General features: G+C 39.1%; 1 protein-coding gene across 1 annotated transcript in view; it reads left to right on the forward strand.

Annotated features, from left to right (window-relative positions):
• The window catches only part of LOC124272343, a 262002-nt gene that overhangs the window by 180415 nt on the left and 57369 nt on the right, over positions 1–24218 (forward strand). Inside the window, 24 exon segments of the mRNA XM_046707518.1 lie at positions 5985–6151; positions 6632–6741; positions 7744–7905; positions 8230–8410; positions 8514–8704; positions 8863–9066; positions 9306–9420; positions 9535–10149; positions 10246–10466; positions 11530–11622; positions 15508–15734; positions 16338–16506; positions 16704–16780; positions 17789–17852; positions 19553–19753; positions 19845–19953; positions 20459–20567; positions 20738–20907; positions 20995–21101; positions 21621–21776; positions 22382–22559; positions 22793–22980; positions 23574–23792; positions 24040–24154. Of these exon segments, the coding sequence (XP_046563474.1) occupies positions 5985–6151; positions 6632–6741; positions 7744–7905; positions 8230–8410; positions 8514–8704; positions 8863–9066; positions 9306–9420; positions 9535–10149; positions 10246–10466; positions 11530–11622; positions 15508–15734; positions 16338–16506; positions 16704–16780; positions 17789–17852; positions 19553–19753; positions 19845–19953; positions 20459–20567; positions 20738–20907; positions 20995–21101; positions 21621–21776; positions 22382–22559; positions 22793–22980; positions 23574–23792; positions 24040–24154 (4148 nt within the window).

A 24218-nucleotide genomic window follows, 5' to 3' on the forward strand; every position in this document is an offset into this window, starting at 1 on the left:
CTACATGGTCCATTCTAGGATACCGCAAACAACCAGAAGGACAAACATCCAGCAGAGTAGTCTTGTTGCAAAAAGGCGTAGAAATGCCAATTGTGGTTTGGGCAAACAAAAGATTGGAGTGTGTGCTAGAAGAGAACCACGACTTTGTGGAGACCACTACGGACAAATACGGACGAAAAACGTGTTGGATACCAAGAGGCTTGGCCAGCAACGAAGAATACCCTGTTGGCCTGCACATCCGCATAGAACCCACCAGAACTTTCCAGAAAGATGGAAGAACCATACTCTGGAATCCTATTGCCGTAGTAGTTGCCCCAGATCCTAGAAAGCTATCTTCTATAGAAACCGAAGAAATAGAGCAAGACTACAACGACCTGCTAGACGAAAAAATGCAAACCATTGTGGTAGAGACATAATAGCCCCACTTCAAAGGATACAACCAAACTTCTAGATGTCGAGAGCCTGGAAAATACATGTGCAGAAAGTTTGCGCTGCAACATTCGAGGGAAAGCAAGAATTGTATTGTATCTGCTGCCAGTGGGGAAGATGGGAACAACCACAGACATCGAAATACCGACATATGGATACTTTCTAGAGAAGGAAATAGAAAAACTTGGCGGAGTAGAAGCCCTGCGGAAAGGAGACAGCTTGCTTCTCTGTAGAGTAGGTCCAGAAAGACAACACCACAAAAAACAAAGATAGAGTGGTGTCTGTAGTATACAGCTAGAAACAAATAGTCCCACCAGGGATACAGAATAGAATACCTCTCGTACCCAACAATATACATTCTGCTACGATTTGCAAACTGTTTTGCTGTATGTTTGCCAAAATGGCCTAGTATCTGAGCTGGTTGGTCTATTGGGCCTTCCCCAGCCATTTCTCGTAGTTTTTAAGCCCACAGAAGAATACTCCATAGGGTCCTCTTTCCAGTATGCAGCCTCTGCTTTGTCGAATTCCTCGAATGGGAGGCGAGGTGTATTTCCTCTGCTATATACAATATGCATGCTCGAGATGTATACACAGTACAGTGTATACTTGAATTGGGTACAATATTTTTTTTCTAGTCCATCTGGAAGGGTCCCTATGTTTTGGTGTTGCTGTTGTCGTCTAGTGGGCCTGCTTGTGGACCCGGCGGTGGTGGTGTGCTGTGCTTCCAGGTCTTGTGGATGACCTTCCAGAGAAAAACAGCGGCTAGCGAAAGGTAGGTCCACCTTTGGGCTGTTTCTAGCATCTGCCGCACCTTCTGGATATCCAGACAGGTCTCTTCTTGCTCCTCCTCGGCGTTTTCTATTTCCTCCTGGGTTCTTCCTCGTCGTCCTTGTCCAGCATCGACAAGATGTCGACCAACAAATTAAGTGGTTTGCTCCACACGAGCGGCAGCGTATTAGTGGTTTGCTCCACGAGCCGACATCGCCGCTGTTTGCTCCACCGCGAGCCTCTAGCCTCCCCAAAGCGGTCGTAGAAGTCCTGGATGGTGGGCACAGTCGGCTCTGCAGCAGGCACTATGCTGCTGGTAGGCGGCTTCGCTGGCTGGCAATCGCTGCCGGCAGATGTCTCACCGATAAGCGGTGAGATAGCGCGAGCAATGCGTCTGTGCTGGGGGTGAAGCGCGCGGTTGGAGCTATCTCTCCAGTGGTGCTGGTAGGCGGTTCTGTGGCCGTATTCCATATTTTCGCGTGGTCGATTGGAACCCGATGCGAATCGTTGTCTGCGTTTCTTGTGCTGGGACTTTTCCACGCGTCTTGCGAATCTCCTCCACTTGGTCTTTGCGATAGTTGTCTTTTTTGGAGGCATTTGGTTTGTACTATATATCTACAGTCGCAAAATTGTCTATATGGGAAACTAGGGCACACTAGGTGCAGACTAGGCAAACTAGGGCACACTAGACAAACTGGGGCACACTAGACAGAACCTAGAAGTTTGCTTGTTTTGCCAAGCATTTTAAACAGAAGAGACCTGTCGCGGATATCCAGAAGGTGTCGATAGAAAGCGCAGCCAAAATGGACACAAGCATGGGCTATTGAAGATCAATTCTAACCCAAATCGCCACAGGTTTTATTTACAGACAGACATCATATGGCTAGATTATTGCAAAACAAAAAGAAACCAAAGTTTCGAAGATAATATGACCCGGCCGGTCGCGGCGGCGTGTCTATTCTTGTCCTGTTGAACTATTTGTTAACATTACGAGCACCGCTCTATCTTTGTTTTTGTGGTGTTATCGCAACTACTACGGAAGCAATATGCTCTAAAGAACTCATGGTTTTACCATTTCCTTCTGAAAATGTCCATATGATTTCATCTTCGGCGGCAATGCAATGCAATTCTTTGCTTTCAGTCACGGCGTGCTTTTTCTGCATCTGACTCATTTTGTGAGGACGCCTGTCAAGAAGCAGGTATCCCATTGAGCACCCAATTGCATGCTTTAACAACGAGTGGATTCCCCAATTTCTGCCAGACTCTGAAGACAACTCTGCGTCAGAAGCCTTCCTGCCTTTCCATCTGTTCTGGCAAAATACAAAACAAGTCTAATTTGCAGCCAACTGAGACGATTAACTGGATTGCTGGCAAATCCTAAATTGATTCAATGGGTACATGCTCTTATGGCACACTCAATACGCTCCATTCTATGCCTCTTACCAAGAGAGATTTACTGCTGGTTTGTCGCTTCTGATTGTTCGCGATATCGCCGTAATATTTGGCGTCTTATACTAAGTTTGTTGTATTTAAAACGGATTTCTACCTATTTCTTGACTTTCTTCGATTTTAATTAATATTCCTTTTCGCGGTACCAGCTACAGTTGCTCCCGGTTAAACTTAACCGTCCCAGCTCTTCTTGCGTTAACCTCTGCTGAAACCAACCCGTCTTCTCTCCATTCAACTCGCGCATGTACTTTCTGTATTTCTTTACTGATGGAGCCTAGATCGAAACTATACTTCTCTGTCTTTGCAATCTGTTCTGCGGTAATTTGGAAAACGCTCTCGCCTGATTGCTTTACATTGATGACTTTGTTCTCCATTCCCGCTATATGTTGCGAAAACGAAATGGATCTGCTCCGACGGACTGTGGCTGGAGTTGATGTCTGCGCCGAATTGTCGCTCGTTACATCATTTATTGCGATAGAATGATATACGCATTAATGGCGATATCTACCGAAGCGTAACGACAAATCTGCTGCCTTCATGGTATCAGAACTTCAGAAATGCCAGAATATACATGTTGCTCCTGCTCTCGAATGGTATACAATGTTTTAGCCGTCCTGAGCTAGATAGTTTCCATTATTTTGTTGATGGTTGTGCTAGAACGAGATGGAAGGTACCAATCTGTAGGATTTGTTCACAAATGGATTTATTTCTTCGGTTGGATAATGGTAGAAGACTTCGTGCGGCACTGCGGGAATGTTTACTCATAGTATTGTTTGGCGGTCACATGATCTTGCCATCGCGTTGCTCGGTGCCTACTTCGAACAATACTTGAAGTTGCGTGCGATATGATTTCGTTAATTCAAATTGTTGGTTTCGACCGTTGCGTAACATGATATCGCTCTCGGCTCATGTTTCTTGAGTATTCCCGCGGTCAATACGCCAGAAAAATATAACAGCAGCAGTAGATAAGAACTCCACGGCCTTGGTTCTGATTACTGGAGATCTTGGATTTAATAATTTATTTAAATATCTTCGCTGCGAATGGTATGCCAGTTGTCTTTAAACTTTTCTTCCGATTCTATTCACAGCGATGGTGCTCGTGTTAACAGTATTCTATGGTGTGAAGATATTTGTTGCATGTTGGGGTTTATGAAAGATTTCTTGTACTGAATGAACACTGGAAGCGGCGGTTGTCGAACCATCGGTAGATGCCGTTCTTGCTGGCGCGATAACTGTATAGTCTCTGTGGGACCCAACAATTTGTTCTGCCAGATGGCCAACAATCAGCCGGCGCGCTTGATCATTGGATTGTCTGGTCCAGATTGGATTATTTACAGACCGCCGCCATATTGCTGGAATATTGCTCAGTGCAGTGTTAAACAACAAGCCAACCAACCAACTACTAAATACTTGAGAAAGCTGCTGAATTCTACAAATATTTTATTAAGTAAAGAAAATTACATCAAACCTTAAATCTTGTGATGTTCCTCAATTAAGATAATTTTTTCTAGAAATTTTCATCTGGTAGGTCTCAAGATTGCAACAATATTGTTTACCAATCACACACTATTTGAGAAGTGAGCCATACAGTCTGGTGGAAACAGATTACTGAAGGATTTCTATTCTCCAATCTTCTTGAAAGTTCTCTACAAGGAGTATCTGTTAAACCCATTCCAGATGCAATCGGTAAACACACTTTGCTGTCAGTTCAGTACTGGGAACTGGATGATCAGCCTTGACCTCCAGCCCAGGATGAGAACATGCATGTGCCAATTCATCCTTGGAATAGGAAGCATCTCCATTCTCAGTCACTGGATACCTTTACAAATTCCTTGCATGTTGGCTTTTTGCATGGATTACGGCACTGAACATCAGTTCTGATCCAAGCATGGACATGTCATCTGTGTTGCACCTTGACATCTTAGTTCAGTAGCTAATCTCGAGGAGGGATCATAGTGGCTACAGTGTGGTCTCTCCACCTGATAGGTTGGATAATGTTGGTGTGGTTCATACCTCATCTGCACTTTTGGCCTCAACAGCAAACTCCTGTTGTGTGTAAGCTCAGTGCAAGATCCACAAGCTCTTCAAGTGGAATAGGACTGGGTTCTTTGCATACAGCTACACCCTGGTTTCATTGGGAGATTGAGGACAAAGACTGCTGAATCCTTATCAAAGTGTTTAGACGGACTTGGTTCCCTTGGCTCAATTCTCCTAGTTGAATCCCTTTGACTATGAGAAGGCCAAGACTCCTCATTATGTCAAGATCAGATATCATGTATGGAAACCTACAGCAACATCTCTGAACCTCATTCTGTCAACCTTTCTGGACTCATGCAGACGACTGGAGTCTGATTACCATTTGGACCTTACCATAGTTAATGGCAAACACCCATTGTACTGCTCTGGGATAGCTAAGTCATTGACAATACAGATTCTTGCCTTTGCCATTGCCAGATATCATCTGTATTGGATGATCTCTCATTCTACTGTAACAGTGGACTGGAGATTTATGTATGAGGTCACTGTTGGCTCAAAACTGCAATCTCTTGACAGCTACTGGCACATGGATTTAACAACTTCTGTGTTTGGTACCTTTAATGCTAAATGAAATCAGGGCACTGCCAGACAGATTTGTTTAATGGCAAACAGTCCCAGTCAGAACAGATTTCAAGGTATATATGCAACATCGGTGCATTGGCCCCAACCCACTTGATCAGACAGCCTTGGAGGGCTAGTTACCCTTAGTCTATGCATTGTAGGACAGGCCATAGCTTAATGCAAGTGATCATATTCCTAAGTCATGGGAATCATGTCTAATCCACTGGAAAGTGACATAATAACTGGATGCAGATATTATAGCAGATGTAGGAAGTGAACTACATATTTCTAAATGTACTTCACATTATTCTTAAAATATAACTTTTAAGGTTACAGAATTATGTGAAATATTGTTCAAATGATTGTCTAGAACAATTAGATACCTGTTAAGTTCCTGGATTAATGGAAAAGACCATACTTTGATGGGAATGTTGGAGTTAAGTAGACTCTTAACTGTCCTTAGAAGATGTCCGAACTTGTCGATTCTGTACATTGTTCAAGAATGTAGTAGTGGATTTTTGTAAGAATCAGATTTATTCAATCAGACAATAATTTTCATTGTCATAATTCAAATAACACCACAACAAATTTATCAGAAGTGACCCCAACCACCTCTGATATTGGCTTTGCATACACAAAGTTATTATTGTTGGACAAGTACCTTGTATCATTAACAATGATGCGTATTGTTTGATGTTGTTTTGTCTGCACTTATACTACCCTGCTCCTCTCCTCACCAGTACGGACTCTCTGTATGATGGCTATTGTGCTGAGGCCAGTGATGATTATGGCGCTGCGCTGTCGAAGTACTGTGACTGTGTGGAGGGTCAGAGTCCCGTGTGTGATTCAGGCAGGGATGTGTTTACATGTGGGGTGCACAGCAAGAAGAGTAAGAAGATGAGTAGAGGTCAGTACCTCATCCAACTCAGTCAGGTCATATATTACTTGACATGATACCAGAATCCTCACATTGTACAGTACATATCATTTGAACAATCAGCTCACATTAGCAAAGGTATTCCATCCATACATTGTCAAGTTTTACATGTAATAAAAAAATTTAAGCAGTCACCAAATAGCAAAAAACATAACAGTCTGTCCTTATCATGTTCTCAACATTGGATAAATGTGACAGTGTGTGTATGTGAAAGGTTTCAAGGTTGATGTGGAATATAACCATTAATAATATTCCTATCATTGTGAAATATTCATGCTGTTCTGCTAAATAGACACTTATTTGTGTTTCCATGTATGTTTACACTACTATTATGTCCTGTATGAGCTAATGTTTCAAATAGTCCAGAAAATATATTAAGGTTTTATGAGTTGCTGAATTGAATTCCTAAGTACTGAGTTTTGAGATCTGTGTTGCCCCTGTGTTGTGCAGGAGAGGATGTGACTGACTACTTCATCCGTCAGTCCCAGGTCCCCCTCAAGTGTATCCAGAAGGGAACTGTTAACATCACTTTTGAGTTTGACCTGGATTATGAACAGACGGTATGATCTTTTCAGAAACAGATGTTGTCATCTAACTTAAATTTGCTTTATAACTTGACATACATGAGGGTAAAGCATACATTACAAGTCTATGGATTCAGATTTGTTTGCCAAGAACAGATGGTTCAAAATGAAACATTATTTTTAGATGATTTTTAGGTAGACTCAAAGTTCCCATCAACAAGAGTGCCATTCTCCTCTAGTAAAAGACACAAAAACATTTCGATACTTGTTGTTTAAACCTATTTTCAGTGTGGAATCATACATCCTCACAGACAACTAATTTAAACATAGACATGCTCTTACTCTGTTTAGACCGGCTCTCATAAACTACGAATAGAATCTGGCAGGTATATTGGAGAGGCTAGAAATGACAGATTATGTAATATTTGCAAACTGTCATATATAGAAGATGAATATCACTTCTTACCTATTTGTAATAAGTATTAAGAATTGCGACGTCTGTACATTCCTCTACAATTTTATGAATATCCAACATTCCACAAATTTAATATGCTTATGCAATCATCAAATTCAAGAATCTTAAAACATATATATATATATATATCAGTTTATATATATCAAGCTACGTTACTGAGACAGTCTTCATTACAACAAACTTTCTCACTTTGTAATTCTCAATGTGTAACCTGGGCCTATTGCCTATATTACTTTTGGAAATAAACTACCTACAAGGTTTGTTGTGACATTCAGAAACAATGTTTTGTGAATTAAGAAATTGACGAAGCCAAAATATAGCAGATTATAGGCATTATTTTCAGGAGCATAAACCCAGTTACATAGGGAATAGTTTTGAAAGGATCCATAGATTTTGTATTTATCCTTTACATTTTGTAAAAACCTGCATATGATTAATTGAGATATTTGCATACTTAGCAGTCTTTGCCACTTGAATCTGTGCAAATGTATATATTGAAGCAAGTATCAGCTGACTTCATACGTCTATGGCGGTATTAAAAAAATGTATCTATATATTTGTAGGAGCTTACATGGCCAACGGTCACTAATATAACACAGACTGAAGCATATGAGATCTGTTCCACACACATCCTGGCATCCAAAGTAGCTGCCCTCTGCCAAAATATCCCCTTCATTGTCATTGATTTCAACGAGACAGTGGAATTTTGTATGGAAGATATTCAGGTGAGATTCTCCCATGTACAGTACACCTCTCTGACTGTGATAGGGGCTATAAAATATATTGACAACAGTTGACCTTGACATTATTTTGTTTCACATGTGCAGGGATGCACCTCAGTCAGCAGCAATGACTAGTGTCTAATTTGAACAATTAATCATGATCTGTGGATAATACATGCAGTATATATCTGAAAACCACTTTTGCATTTCATTGTTTGCAGGTCAAACAGTGTTTGCCACTCAAAATATCCATGTCTGCCAACCATTTTTTTAGCAGGAATATTGTTGAGTGTGGTGTTAATGTGAGCTCTTTTCCAAACAATTCAGATCACAGGGGACACTCAGTGGCAGGTGACAGCTCTTAGTAACTTGATTGCTCAGTGCCAGACAGAAATCACAACCAGGGCAGAACTGATGGTTGAAGTTAGAGGCCAGTTGGTGCCCATCCCAGAGGTGGAGAGCATCATCTGTATCAACAGCTGCAGTGGCAATGGCAACTGTACACAAGGTATGTTAAAGATGGATAATGGAAGCTTCTTAAGGACATACAATTCTCATAAATTCTATGATCATTATATGCCCTACGAATATTTACTGATTTCTCTATGCAGGTGAGTGCCAGTGCTATGATGACTGGCTTGGTGAAGACTGCTCCATCAATGGAACTCAACCTCCGTCTGTGGATGAAATCCAAGGAAGCATTTGTGACTCCCAAACTACTGCAGACTGCACCAGCATCACAGTTGTTGGAGAAAATTTTGCTGATGTAGACACTCTTATGTGCAACATTGAGGAAATACAGGTATGAATATTAAAAAGACAAACGTAATTGCCACTGCAACTGATATCCATGCAGTGTGTATAGTTTCGTGTGTAGACAAGGACTGCAGTGATCTTATCATTCAAAGTGCAGCATGAAGTATGTTTATCTATTGTCATTGATATGATATTGTCTTCCAGCTGAACTGTTCCATGGATGGCAATAGTACTTACACAGTGCCTGCAGTGTACATCAGCAATGAACTTGTAGTATGTCGTCTCAACAAGACATCCAGTGCCAGGATCACCATCAGCAATGATGGGAAGCTTTTCAGTGAGCCTCTCACTTATGTTGTGATCAGCTCCAACTGTGAAAGTTACAATGGAGATAGCTGTGTGACTAGGGTGAGTGGTTGATAATAACTGACACAATATTTTCTACTTGTTATAATAATGACATACAACAAGGAGAAAAGTGCACATATTTAGTTAAGATGGCTTACACAATAATGACATCTAGTCTACATCTTTCTACAAAAGCCAGCTATATTGTCTTCCACTGAATACAGGAGGACATTTATTCATTATCTGACATTAGAATGTAGTTGTAGAAACTCACGCAGTACCTGTGTTTCATTTTGCAGACCGATATATGCAACATCAACGGAGTGTGCTATGAGTGTGGTGATGTGTTCAAAGATGACCCAAAACGATACTGCCAGTCTACTATCAACAGCACTAGCTGGACGGAACTAACCAGTAAGGAATGCTTAATTTTTTGTTCCAACAGATATAACAATAAAAAAAAAGAAATAATGTTAATTTATGCGAACAAAATTAACTTTTGCATGTGTACTTCTCCTTGCATTTCAGGTGAGAGTGTTATTGTAGCGAGGTACAAGTTTGATTCCCTGGCTGAGTTTGCTGCAATGGGGACACCGTTACTGGTTGATGGACATGGTGGTGGAATGGCTGTCCAGTTGAATGAGGCAACTGTCTCATTCCCTGACTATAATTCAACCAAATATTCAATTTTATCTGCCCCAGGAGAATGTTCTATTGGCTTCACCATCAAGTTTGATGTACGGTACAAATCATTTTGTGAGAACATGTATGTGCTGACGACAGGGGGCGACCAACCTGATTCCACTGGTATGGCCGTGTATTACCGACGCCGAGCTGTTTACTTTACAGTCAGCACACCAGACAAACAATGGGTGGTCTCGGTGCCACGTCCACAACTCCACGTCTTCTACACATATCAATTCAGCTTTTCAGCAGCTTATGGTATTGATGTTAATGTTGGTAGCAAGTCTTACAAGACCAGAACATTCTACAGACGTACAGTTCCTGGAGAGAAACAGAGTGCTCTGAAGATTGGTGGTCCTATTGATGATGCTGATGGCTGCTATGGAAATATCACTTTTGGTGGATTAGAAATTTATCAAGCTCCAACATTTGTGCTTGATGTTTTGGATATTGTCACAGGTGAGCAGACATTTTGGTAAAAAATATTAGTATATTTTACTACATAGTTGCATATCATGTTGAATACTTAACCTTCTTTCATGGTTAACATTCCAGACCTGCCATCCCTAGAGGAATCTCCAAAGCTAATGGTATCTGATATGAATGACACTGCCATTTTCAAGTGCAGCTTCAAACGCCTTCTGAGAGGTGATACAGCATATCGTGTACAGTGGGTCGTGAATGGATCAACTGTTGCTACTGAAGATGTAGAGGATGATATGTCCTATGGAGTGTTCAGTGAGGACCAACACATGGAATGGGCATATGGTGTTCAGGTATGATCATGGTCAGATCATGAATGGGTATGATGTTTAGGTATATGGTCAGATCATGAGTGGGTATGATAGTAAGGTATATGCTCAGGTCATGAGTGGGTATTGTTTCAAGGTATATGGTCAGATCATGGATGGGTATGATGTTTAGGTATATGGTCAGATCCTGGGTGGGTATGATGTTTAGGTATATGGTCAGATTATGAGTGGGTATGATGTTTAGGTATATGGTCAGATCATGAATGGGTATGATGTTAAGGTATATGGTCAGGGTGCCGTTCCACTAACCGATCTTAACTAAGATCAATCTTAGCAAGTTACGCCAATTTTACAATCCTCTTAGCTAAAAGTTACGCCTGTTCTACAAACTGATCTTAGGACGATCGTAGCCAGTCCCAATCTTACGGTCCGATCCTAGCTAAGATCGAGACTCTTTCATGTGAGAGATAGAAAAATGTGAGGCACGAGTTATCTCCCTTTGCATAATCTAGCAGAGGATGACATACTTTTGGAACCAAGTGTAAACGTGGAGAAGAAACCTCGAGTGAGAAAGAGCAATTTTTCTCCTGAGGAAATATCAATGCTGGTTGACGAAGTGGTCCACCATCACTCCCTTTTGTCTGCTTCTTTCAGGCCAGGCGTAATGAAGAAATCTAAAGATTGATACAAGCACATCATCTGATAAAGTATCTAGAATCTGTGAACAGTCTCGAAAAACACGCTCACAGTGTAATGCTTGCTCTTCTTCTTCACATAGAATAATAAAAGCCGCCATTTTGGTTTCTCTACGATTGATTCTAGCGATCCTAAGTTGGTCATGAGCAACTTAGACTTTGGATCTTAAATTTACGATTGACTTGGGTAAGATCGGTACGGTATGCCGATTGTAACGTCACACTAAGATTGGGATTTTAGGGGTTTACAAATTGCGTAGGGCTAAGACCGGTTAGTGGAATGGGGCCCAGATTATGGGTGGGTATGATCTTCAGTTACTGCGATTTCTTCTTAAAGCTCAGGATGGTTGGGACTAATTGTAGTTAATGTAATGTGATTTGTTTGCTTTCAGATTGAGTGTGGAGTATCAGTGTGTTATTCATTTGATTGTAATAACACTGAAGGACCAAGGCAGAGAAGCAACGTCATTTCACTTGGACTTCATGTAGGTTTTCACTGTTTACCTTAAGGTAGTGAGATTATGTACTGGTTGTGAGTGTGTGTGGATGTAAGATGTAAACTGTAATCTATAAACAGATAATGAGCATATACATCAGTTGTAAATGAACATCTTTAAATGCGCACTGCATGTATTAGCAAGTTGTTACTGCATATAAAAATAGGTAGTGATGGTGTATGTAAGGTGAAAATGTATATCTGGAAATAGTTAATAGTGTGTATGAAGTCATTCTGAAGATAACAAAAACTCTGTTTCATCAATGCCAGAAATCATGTATTTTGTCTCTCACCACTATATGAAAACTCCAAATTTTCCATGTTTTAATTTCCATGATAAATGAAGAAAAGAACTTGCTGACATTGAAATTATCAAATAATAAATTAACAATAACATTGACGGGCCTCGGATATCGATTATCGTGTTGCAAAATGTGAAGACAATTAAACCTTCTGGACAATTGACCTGTAGACAAACCAGCCTTGAGAAACCTGACAGCTCTTTCTCTCTCAACAGCTGATTAACCTGGCATTATGTAAAGTCAACAGTTTAGTGCTGTTCAATATCAGTGTGATTGTGACACACAGTTTAACTCATTAAGCCCGAGAGCCCCATCACTACTCAACACCTGGAAGCCCTCCCTGATTGCCCACTCTCTGTGCCGAGACTTATTAGTGCTAGTCACACCTGATTTCCCTGGCAGGTTTCGGGGATCACTGGAAACTGTCTAGTCGTACAAACAAGTCCTGATTGTTTAATTGTGTCGTAAAGATATATGTTGAAAGAAATCAGGTGTGAATACATGTCGTGTATTGCAAGCTTTATGTAATTTTATTGCAAGTTTCTCTTGTAGACCTTTTGTCAGCTTGTACATTTATAGTTTATCACAATATGCATACACATGTATTCTTTGTATGTAACAGATGAGACACACGTTAACAAATTCTCTCTCTTATATCATTGTGTGAGGTTTAAATTTACAAAACATCTATGACAATGACATACTGTAAAGGAGAATTTACTTTCATACTTTATAATCTTCGACGAAAATAGCGGTTTTGCCGATACATTTCTAGTGTTTACGAATTATTTTAATGAAAGTACTAAAACGCTAGTCTGTGACTAGCACAAAGCACATTCATAGCATTGCACTTTATTTCATACAGATTTAATGCAGAAAACATACGTGACCATACAAACATACATATACAAAATGTATACTACATATTCCTTGCATAGACATAAAACAAAGAGTCACGCGATAGGGCCATCAAATTTCGAATAGAGCGTTCAGTATCTCAACTGTTCAATGTAGTGGCTGGTCATATGTTATCTGCGACCAATCGTATCATGAGATACCTGTCACAGAGGAAAGGACAGGTGATGGGGGCGTGGGCGAAATTTCTGAAGAGCACATTTGGTCACTCAGCAGCTTGGATAGAGATTGGTTATTGGCTATATCGTTGACCAGTCAATATGCTGGGTTTCGGCTTTATCAACTCAAGCTATCATGTAACAGTTTGTGTATTGTAAACATACACACTGGTAACGATGTATGAAATATACACATAAGACAAATAGGAGTAGATAGACACTTTGGCGAGTTTATTTGTCCTCATTTTAGTGTTTTTCGATAAGTAAAACAAAGCGATTGAAATCCAACCACTGAGTAGAGGTAGTATTTATTTTCATATACATTTTATGCACCCAACTAGTACATAAAACATAATGGTTTGCTGTACATGTAAATATAATCTTCACCTTGATACGAATGACTATCCAAACTAGAGTACACGCATTACAGAATTCACGAGGTGACACTATACTGAATTATTATAGTGTATAAACTTGCAGTTGACACCCCCACCCCCAATATTTATGAAGGTGGGCATGCCTATATCTTTACTGAATGCAAACGAGGTTCATAAGATTACAGATGTGCATGCATGTATAAACATCACAGAGAGGGGCGTGACTCCATAAAGCAAGATGTCCAATGATATAACAGCGCATCTGTTTATTTTACACTTGTCATGGGACAAACCTTTCAACAAGGACGTAACTATATATGCATTCTACCGGAGGCTGTTATTTCAAGGTCGAAAGAGACTTTCAATTATCTCATTACTGTAATCTGCTTGAATGATTATACGCATGTGTATCGATACCGTAACTGATATACTATCCAGCTTTTATTGACGATGGATCAATAGAGACTGAGTTGATTGATACACGTGATAATTGCACTGGATTTGATAATTACACAGATCAAATACAAACGTTTTACAGAATGCTCATGTAAATTGCATAGAAAACTGACAATTCAAATCAACATGAAACTTTCAACAGCTTGAACAAAAATGCTTGAAATATCTTTGTATGGCTTACATGTAATAACTTATGATATTACTTCTGTCCATGTGTGACAATGATTTGAATTACCAACTTACTGTCATTTGTAACAAACGTAGTAAAAGATTTCATTGTTGTAATAACACTGACATGTATATATGTATTCGATGCAAAGGCGCGACTTATCACTTTATAATCGCTTAGGTAACATTACGAACTTTAGATTATGGAAAACAACTAGTTACAATTCAGTAAACTTCAAATTAGTAAGTTCAATTATGGTTAACCTATTCGAGCTTGGATCTATAATTACTTGTGTTTATACATTATGTTTCAGTATATGAAACATGATAACGGAATGATGCCTAAAAAGTAAATTCAAACTATTCTATTGTGTTTGAATTCTTTGTATGTCCTTGAAATTTCGTATATTGTTTCCTATTTATTAGGTAGTTGAAGGAAATATAATTTTTAGTAACCTCTAAACCATTACATCTAATTAAATCAAGGTGCATACAGTATTTTAGTATCCATTCCCAAGGAAGAGTGCCAGGCACTTACCTCTGTAAAACATCATAATCCCCTTTCTACATGGACATGCGTTCATTTGCTAAATGCTGTACAAGCCTATGATAATGATTAGCAATTGTTATCAAAACACTTTAAATACTTCTTCTGATTGATACTAAAGGTGGGATCTCTCGTAAGAAAAGCTAACATTTGCTCAGTACTGCTAAATTGGTTGAAATAATAGGTACAGTGCGATTTTTAAAAGTACAACACACATGTGCGTCTGTCGCTGAATAAGAGGTGCTTTCTGTTGACGACTGTATGTGGCTCTCGCTGTGAGAAACTGCTAATTACCTGCCCCATAAACACGTCACTCGCTGTGAGGAGCTGATTAATTTGCCCCATATATGCGTCTCTCGGCCTTAATGAGTTAATGATCTGTCAGTGTGTTGTGGAAACACCATGTTTTATGCATTTGAACTCGATTTGCAGGTGAAAAGTTGATTTTCAGCAAATGGTGGGTCACAGGAACACACAGGGATGCACATTCTTCTCGGTGTTCACCATGTATCTTTGTCATAGTCAGATTACTTCAAGCATAGGATGGTTTCCAAAATTCGTTTTGCATATTCTGTGATCAATGACAATAGCGTGAGGTAACCAGATACCCACTGATGATTATGCTTTGATAGAGGTTTTGTATCATAAGAATTAACAAAACTATTTTCATTGATAATTCAAAGAATATGACCTCTGTTTCATCAGGAGTACCTCCCAAGTAAGGTGTTGGTGTTGGAATTATTTGAAGAGTTTCTGTTGGGTATGGGCAGGGATTGAGTAAGCATCACACTAGCAGTTATCACAACTGGTATGGATAAACATGGATGGATAGTTAAACATTTTATAGTGTGATGACAGGAAAAAATACAGGATTTCTAGCACAAATGCAATAGAGGTAGAATCTGTAAATTATCAACATAGGCTTCTATTGGTTGATGTTTGTATGTTAAGGTTAAGGAAAGCAAAGTGATGGTTTCTGAGGGATCATCGGAGACCTTCATCACTATCATCATGACAGTCCCGCCCCACCTTCTGTGTCCTGTTGACAAGCGTGGGAACGTCACAACAGTGACAGCCTCTGCCTTCTTCCGTGACCTAACAGCTACACAGACCACCTGTCCAAATGGTAACACCTTGGCCCAGGCAGTAATTGGGAGTATTGGTGGAGATGATACCAAGTGAGTTATGGAATCATTACAGAAGGTTGTAACAATTTCTTGTTGTAGATCATTTTCATTGATACCACATGACAGACCTGCTTACACAGCACATCCTGATACCTGCTTACACAAAAGATCCTGAGATTTTTATTTGGAGCTTTGGATCACTATACATTTTATTCCCAAAACAAACTTATATGCTGAGTAACATCCATGCTTGATGAATTCCAAGTGGTAATAAATTTGCTATTGAAGGTAATAATTATCTGATTGATAATCAGATGAAGCATCCTTGGTCCAATGTGACATATAAAAAACCCACATAATTTAACACATACTAAATTCTTAGTTTGCTATGCCTATGATGATAAATGTCCACCCTCCAGTAGCTACATGTGATACAATGGTACCAGGCTGTTGGGAAGTATAGTCTTTCTGATGATACACATGGGTGTGGCTTTGTATGTCAGTATGGATATGCTGTAGTATTGGTATAATACTTACATTATTATGTGTTCCAAACACATTCACATATCGAACAATGGGTCAACAATAGCTACTTGCAAAGAAGGGTTTACATCCACACTGACTGTCCATACTAACTGCTGTTCGGTCTGCTAGATGTGGAGCTGCAGTCCTGGCCAGTACATGGAACAAACCCCTCCTCCTCCCTGTCCGTGCCACAGTGGACGGTGTCCGGGATGGAGATGCTGTCGGTCAGCTGCTGGTCAGTGCAACTGTGAACTGTGGGGCAGAGTTCTCCTATACAGAACAGCTGTCGGAGGTCCAGGTATGTTCTCATTGCTACATTGATAGGCAAATGTGCACAAAAATATTTGATATTTGAATGTGAGCTTTTCTGGTATCAACTTATTTTTTCAGCTTGTTTTGTAAAAAGGGAAATTGCTGTTGTAATAAACATGTGCATGTATTAGTTATTTTCAAGCAGATTGTAATACATGAGTCATCTGTTCTATGGTGCTGTAGGTGCATATTGAAGACAAAGATGAGGTGAAGCTATGTGAATCTGTCAATGACCCGCATGTGAAGACATTTGACAGGAAGTAAGTCAGTATTTCATTGCTCTTCACATTAGGCACTTATCATATGGTTATTGGTTATTTATGCACTTTCTAGAGCAGTGGTAGGTCTGTATAACTTGCAATTTCACAACTGATTTTGTCAGTTGATTCAACTTTTGGGTCACTTTCGTACAATGTCTTGGTCACAAGAGGTTACCTTAAAGCAGTTGTTACAATTTCACAGACTCCAACTAATTTGATATTGCAATACAGCTGTATATCATTTTCATGTCAAAGGGCAAGGTTAGCATACAGGTGCTTTGCTCATGAAATGCCTTAAGACACAGACTAGTTTCATTTGGAAACATGTTGTCAGCTTGGTAGGAAGACTTCATATTTGTAGCATCACCTATGTCTGCAGCACTTAGTGTTTTGGCAATCCATTCGATGGTGTTTAAGGTCAAGGGCATGAAGTGAGAACAGAAGACTCTGTGTGACTACTGATGAATGTTAAAGTTATCAGAAAACAAGATTATAAATTCATGATAAAACATGTTTAGTTTTATAATACTACTGTAACACTCTTCTCCATGCCTGTCATATGTCAAGATCAGTCACACACTGAAACACTTGTGAACCATTTATTTATGCCATCTACTTTCAATCAGATATGTAACTGCTTATAACTTTCTTAACACAGTTGCTAAATGGGCCTTTCTCTTTCAAAAGTATATGTTTTGTTCACATTGGAATTGACACCATTGAAATGGAAGTGCTAATAACGTTATCAAAATAGTTAAAAACACAGATTGTCTGCTTCTGTTTTCTTATTTTCAAAGATAATTAATGTGTAGGCATAAAGAAGAAATGGAAGTCAGAGATCAGAAATTGAATACTTTGAGAATTCAACATACTTTTATGTTTTATGCATAATTGATATCGTCTGAAGATGTGGTCAAGCATTTGTATGACAGCTACAGTCTGTGTTAACCATGAACATAAGCTGTTGAAGAAAGTGTGTTGATGACAGAATGGTGCTTGTATCTCCAGGTCATTTGACAACTTCCTGCTTGGTGACTTTGTCCTGTACCGACACACCAGTCTACCTTATGAGGTGAGTACAGGTAGTATTTTTACCTTCACATTGTGAAAATGCTTTCTTTTTATCTCAATAAATTGATAGATGTAAAACTGCAATATACAAACATTAGCATCCCATTGTCCTTTAATAAGTGTGCAAGTTCTATATTCATAATATGATTATCTTTCATCATCAAGCTGTCTTGTCCGTTTCTGCATTACAGAGTGTACAACGTGAGAGAATTTTGGTGTACAATATACTATATACAAATATATATACCTATAGACAAGATGTGGGGCAGTCGGGTAGCCTAGTGGTTAAAGCGTTGGCTCGTCATGCCGAAGACCCAGGTTCGAATCCCCACATGGGTACAATGTGTGAAGCCGATTTCTGGTGTCCCCTGCCGTGATGTTGCTGGAATATTGCTAAAAGCGCCGTAAAACTAAACTCAGTCAGTCAGTCAGTATAGACAAGATGTGACCAGATGTCATAATAAGTAGATCACCCATTAGAATCAATGTTAGAATTAGTTTTTGGCAACTCTTGCTTGTTGTAAGACTCACCTAACGGGATTGAGTGGTCAGGTTTGCAAATTTGGTTGATGCAAGTCATTGTATTTAAGTTGTGTAGATTGATGCTCATGATGTCAATCACTGGATTGTGTGGTTGAGACTCAACTATTTACAGACCAGTATCATATAGCTAGAAATTGCTGATTGTGACATCAAAAACAAACATACAAAGCAAAGGTAGCTAAGTTATGAACAGTTGATACTTCAATTGATGCATCATAATGTTTATGTTATGTGTTGATCCCAAGTTGAACCTGTAAGTTACTGGAAGTCAGTCTAGTGTGAATTGGGATATAATTAACAACTGTATTATAAAATTAACTGAGTTTACACAACAAAGGAATTACAATGGCAGTACAACATAGAGTGACAGTACAAATTCAAATCAGTATAATATATAGGTTTCAATTTGAATAATGTTATCTTCACCCAATTCAAAACATTGCTATGAATATTCAGTATGTTTAACATTCAAAACCTTTTGTCTTGAACACAGTCTAAACTGCCATACTCTTATCATATTCTTCACTTGTTGGACGTGTAGAAGTCCCAGTTGTCAAGAACCCAATGCTTACCAAATACTTGAAATGTGTTAAATCTCACCCTGATGAGTCAAACTCCAGATTTTTCCCGAATCACAACTTAATATTTTTAAGTTAGAATTTGTTTCACATGAAATTTTCTAAACATGATATGGCTTGCCACATCAAGGACAGGAAACTGTTGACTGGCCTGAGGAAAGGCTCCCACAACCAAATGACGTGGCGTGTATTCAGTTATATATAGTTAAGTCTCTGAATACTGAATAGCTATGCTTTCAGTCCAGTGATGCTATGCAATTAAGTGTATAAATGTAGATGTTATAAAAGATCATATCTTAGTCTAATTTCTGTACATAACCCTGCACAATAAGGTATGTTGGCTTTTCTGGGAAAATAGCTTATCAAACCTTTCTTAGGTAGAGTATATGGCATCATGATATAAACAAGGGATTTTTCAAAAACAGTCAACCTATTAATGTTCGTGCTTGGTTAATACCCTGACTACAGAACCACTAGTTCATATTGTTCTGGACGTGTATATTCTGTGATAAATTCTACCTCCATTAATTACCAAGGGTGCATGTATAAGATGTTATGGCATGTTCTGATCACATTGCAGGTTCATGGACGATTCGACAAGTGTAATGGTGGTGTGGCTTCCTGTAACTGTGGAGCTGCCATCAGGATTGGCGATGACGTCATTGCTGTCAATCAGTGTGGTGCTGCCAAGAAAAGGCCACTGAGGCTTCAAGTCTTCAAGAATGGCATGATGACACCAGGTGTTCGAATTACCCGTCACCATGGTGACAAGAAATACAGAGTATGTGTAACATTTTGAAATCAGATTTATATCAGTAGTGATTGCATGCCAAGTAATAGTTAACCCATTCCGATGAATTTCTTTGTGATAGGTCACTTTACCGACTGGTACAGCAGTGGATATCATCAAGGGAAGAGGAAGGTCAAAGTTTTTTAACATAATGATTCGGTCATCACCAGCTGACTTTGAACACACTGAAGGTAAGACTGAATTCTGCAAAGTACTAGAAATATTGTTGAATGACACCAATGGTTTTGGTTATATGTATTAACATTGACACATCTGCCACATCTGCCACTGTAACTGATGTTGAGCATGTAGAGCCGTCATGCCCTCTTTTGGCACTACTGTATATATCATTACCACGGTAAAGGAGGAGGGCTGTCTGTATACATGAATGTGCTGTAGGTATAGTGTGTCCACATAGGCTTACTGTAAATGAAACTGTAGCAACTGTTTTAGTTGATAGTTAGGTGTGTCAGCAAGTCTGATGGGTCCAGGAGGCCAATTTCTTCTTAGGTAACACTTACATGATACTGACTGACGTTGTGTTAATATAAAGGTTGGAAATTACTCCACACTCAGAAGATTTTAGTTTCCTTCCCAAGTAAACTGACATGGATGTGACTGACTGTAAATTCATGGTTGTAGGCATGTTATTGTGTGCATTAACTTGTTTAGCCAGACTTAGGGTTTTCACTGCAGGTTTGTGTGGTACTTATGATGGAAACAAGAACAATGACCTCCGCATGCCAGATGGAACTATATTCAAAGGACGCTCCAAACATCCAGATACTTTCTCAAGGGCCTGGAGGTTAGTTTATCAAACTGCTACATTTGGATATCTAAAATGTGCTACTCAGTATCCTTTAAGATCTGTTAGAATGCAGATGTAGTTTGTTAGTAATCATTCCTTACACAATATTGCAATTCATATTACAATGTTAATTTATCAAGTGAGCCAGTGTCACACTAATGTTTCAGGGTAAATGCAGAGGATTCTATCTTTGATGGTTTCTGCCCTGAGGATGAGGAAGTGTCTGGGTCTATGTATTGTGACTGCCGTGAAGGGGAGAATGTGACCTGCTCACCCTCCCAGTATGTCTTAGACTGTTCTCCACCCAGGCTCACAACCAATGGCAGGAGGAAAAGATGTAGGTCTTCCTACTTCTATTGCACTCTTGTACTTCATTTTTGGGTGTCAAGAAATAACTATTATTAATACTATGATTCTCACACAGATACTGATGTGACAGCAGAACTGTTTTCTGAGGCAGAGGAGCCATCAAAATGTGTCAATCCAGATGACAGAAAAATCTTTGAATATGAAGTGGACTACATTTCCCCAGTAGGTTATTCAGGTTTTGTTCAGGCTTGTAAAAGCCTAGAATGTGGACCCTGAAAAGGTCCTTAATTCATCGTAGCCTTAAAAAGGCTCCAATTGCAAGTTATTTGTCCTCAAAAGGCAATATATTTAGAAAACCTGTGAAGCTATGATTTTACTGGAAACTAATGGATAATATCAGTAACTTGCAATGACAGTGGGTGTTAATTGATCTCCATCACAAAGCAAAACTTTCCCCATGTACCGATGTAACTAAGAGTTATTTCCGTCTCATGGTTGGTCCCATATTTGACCAACCATGTGTGTATTCCATGTGTTAAAATTGTTGATTGGGCCTTGGAAAGTCGCCCAAATGGCCTTAACTTTAATGGTTGATAATCTGTATGAACCCTGTTATCATTCATTTATCTCCATCCTATAGCAGAAGTTACCAATATGGTCTTTCAGAGTGTAAATGTAACACGTCGTGTAGTAGGATGGCTACAATGTACAGAGAACCTATATGACCAAGTGTTGTTGTAGCCTGCAGTGTGGCCCACCCGGACTGGCCTTGGCTATGATGATGTGAAGCGGTACTGTGAGCAGCAGATACAGGTGTCATTTGCAGCCAGGACGTGTCTGGGGATGGCCGAGGTTACTGCGGACCTGTCAGTTGACAACTGCATTGCTGACATACAGGTGAGTGTTTCATACGGTAACATCTGTAATATGTGTGTGTCCTTCTCAATTATAGTGTTGAAGGTGAAAGACTCCAGTTGCCAGTTGTTATTTATTTTCCTCTCAGTGTAAATTTCATTTATTTCCTTTTTTCAAAGCTAATTGTGGGACTAATGGCAGATGCCAATATCATAATATACTGGTAGGTTAATCTGTTAAGAATTCAAAATGAGTTTGCATTGAGAAAAGTTAGAAGAAATATTGTTAATTGCAATATTTAATGACATATAAATGACTACTAGTTGTGTTTAGTAGTATATTATACACATCAGCATTAATTATACACTACCTGAATCCAAGGGCAATTTTAGATGTTGTAGATATTTTACATTGCAACAAAAACTTGAACTGTTTTCTACAGCTTCAGAGTCATGTTACCAATGTATGGTGAAAATCTGTAATCTTCATAGATCTTGTAACATATGTAAACTGTCATGTTTAACCTGAAATTGCCTGTATGACCTCACTAACTTCTTTATGATCACAAAGCTTGATAGATAATGTGAAATGGAAAAGTGTACCAGGTAAAATGCATGACGATGAGTTACATTTTTCCTGTTTCCTAGCTAACAAGTGACTTGTCATGGGCACTGACAATGAGAGACAACATTGAGTCCCAATGTGCCTTCTCCCTGGAGTTCAACATCTCCCTCTGGTTCTCTGCAACAGGGGTGTCAACTCTCCCAGCTATCTTTGCTGCAATATGTCCTGATGACTGCAGCGGTAATGGCGTGTGTGAGGAAGGTATGTTTCAGCAGTCATGTCATGCCACTGTACAAACATTAAACATATAGCAGATCCTTTAAAAATATATATCGTGCTCTCACTACCAATTTTGAATTTGATATTTAATATGATGATACTTTTCTGTTTTTATTCTGGGTAATCATAAGTGAAATGCCACAAATACATCATAAAATACATCACTTTCCATGTATGTTAACTGTGTATTTCTTTATTTTGTTCCATGTGTCCAGGTATTTGCATCTGTGAGGGAGACTTCATTGGCGAGGACTGTTCAATCAGTGCCAAAATCCCACCATCCCTCTTTGAAATCATCACAGGAACATTCTGTAACACACGGGAATCCAGCTGCATAAATGTACTCTTGTATGGAGAAACTTTTGTTGAGTCTTCTAACCTGACCTGCCAAATGACTCCCCTGGTGAGTACAGTGGAACTTTGTTGCCTCTTTCTAAAATTTCTTCTTTGACGTTAATAAGGTAAGTTGTGTGTTACATTCTATCATGTCAATATTTGTAGCTATGATTTGTTTGATGTGTGATTCAGGGCTTCAAAAATCCCATCGCCCGACGCCCGGGACAAGTCAGTTTTCATTTTGGGCAATCAAATAATGGTATCTCACTTGTCTGTGGGCTACTAGATAATTTCCACTTATGGTTTCAAACTGCAAATAAACTTGGATTTAATTTCATATCTGCTCAAAATGTAGCAATTAAATTTCGCAATGATAATAAAGTAGAGTTATCTTTCTTTGCTATTTATCACTTTTCAATAAATAGTCCAGTAAACATTAACATCAAATACCATGCATGTTGATTTATTCTTTCATAATTACATCATCATGATTATTTAATAAAATCAGGGCAAGTGGAAAATTAGTCAGGACAAGTTACTTTTTTATGACAAGTGACTTTTTAATAAAATTTTGAACCCCTGGTGATTGCGAGTATCCATCAAAAAAAGACTGGTATTGACATGTTCCTCAGTATTATTACTGCATTATCTCTGTACTAGGTTGTTATGAATGGGTTATTCAAGAAATCTACAGAAGCCACCAGCACCACCGTAAGAGCCCTGTATATCAGTTCAGACTCTGTGCTGTGTGTCCTCAACTCCACTGACCGCTTTGCCATTAGCATCAGCAACAACGGTCAGGACATGAGCAATGAGATGTTCCACATCACCTTTGACTCCAACTGTGAATTGTGTGAAGGAAACAAGTGCGTTGAAAGGGTAAGACATTACATTATGTAATAATTACATATTGTTCACATGAAATCATACTTTCAGTGTTTAACTTGGTCAGAACTGCAAGATTATACCTCTCTTGATAAAATGCCTTGTGACATGTGAGTAAATATAGGTATTGTTATAGAGGTATTTTAATGTAGTACTTTTTACAACTTGCCATGAATGCATGTTTCAGCATGTTTGAGTACACTGTGAGTTATGTGTTTGCATACTGTGTTTGGCATTGCAGGGAGATGTATGCAAAATTGATGGCCAGTGTTACTTGAAGGGATCCACCAACCCTTTAAACAGAAGCCAAACCTGTTTCCCCACGAAGTCTACAAATACCTGGAGTAGTCTTCAAAGTATGTACAGCCCAGTACAGTAGACCAAATTCAAAGTAAAGACCAGTAATTCAACTCTACAAGT

This window comes from Haliotis rubra, unplaced genomic scaffold, assembly GCF_003918875.1.
Source record: "Haliotis rubra isolate DU_JTF1 unplaced genomic scaffold, ASM391887v1 Scf169, whole genome shotgun sequence".
In the NCBI taxonomy this organism is placed as follows: Eukaryota; Metazoa; Mollusca; class Gastropoda; order Lepetellida; family Haliotidae; genus Haliotis; species Haliotis rubra.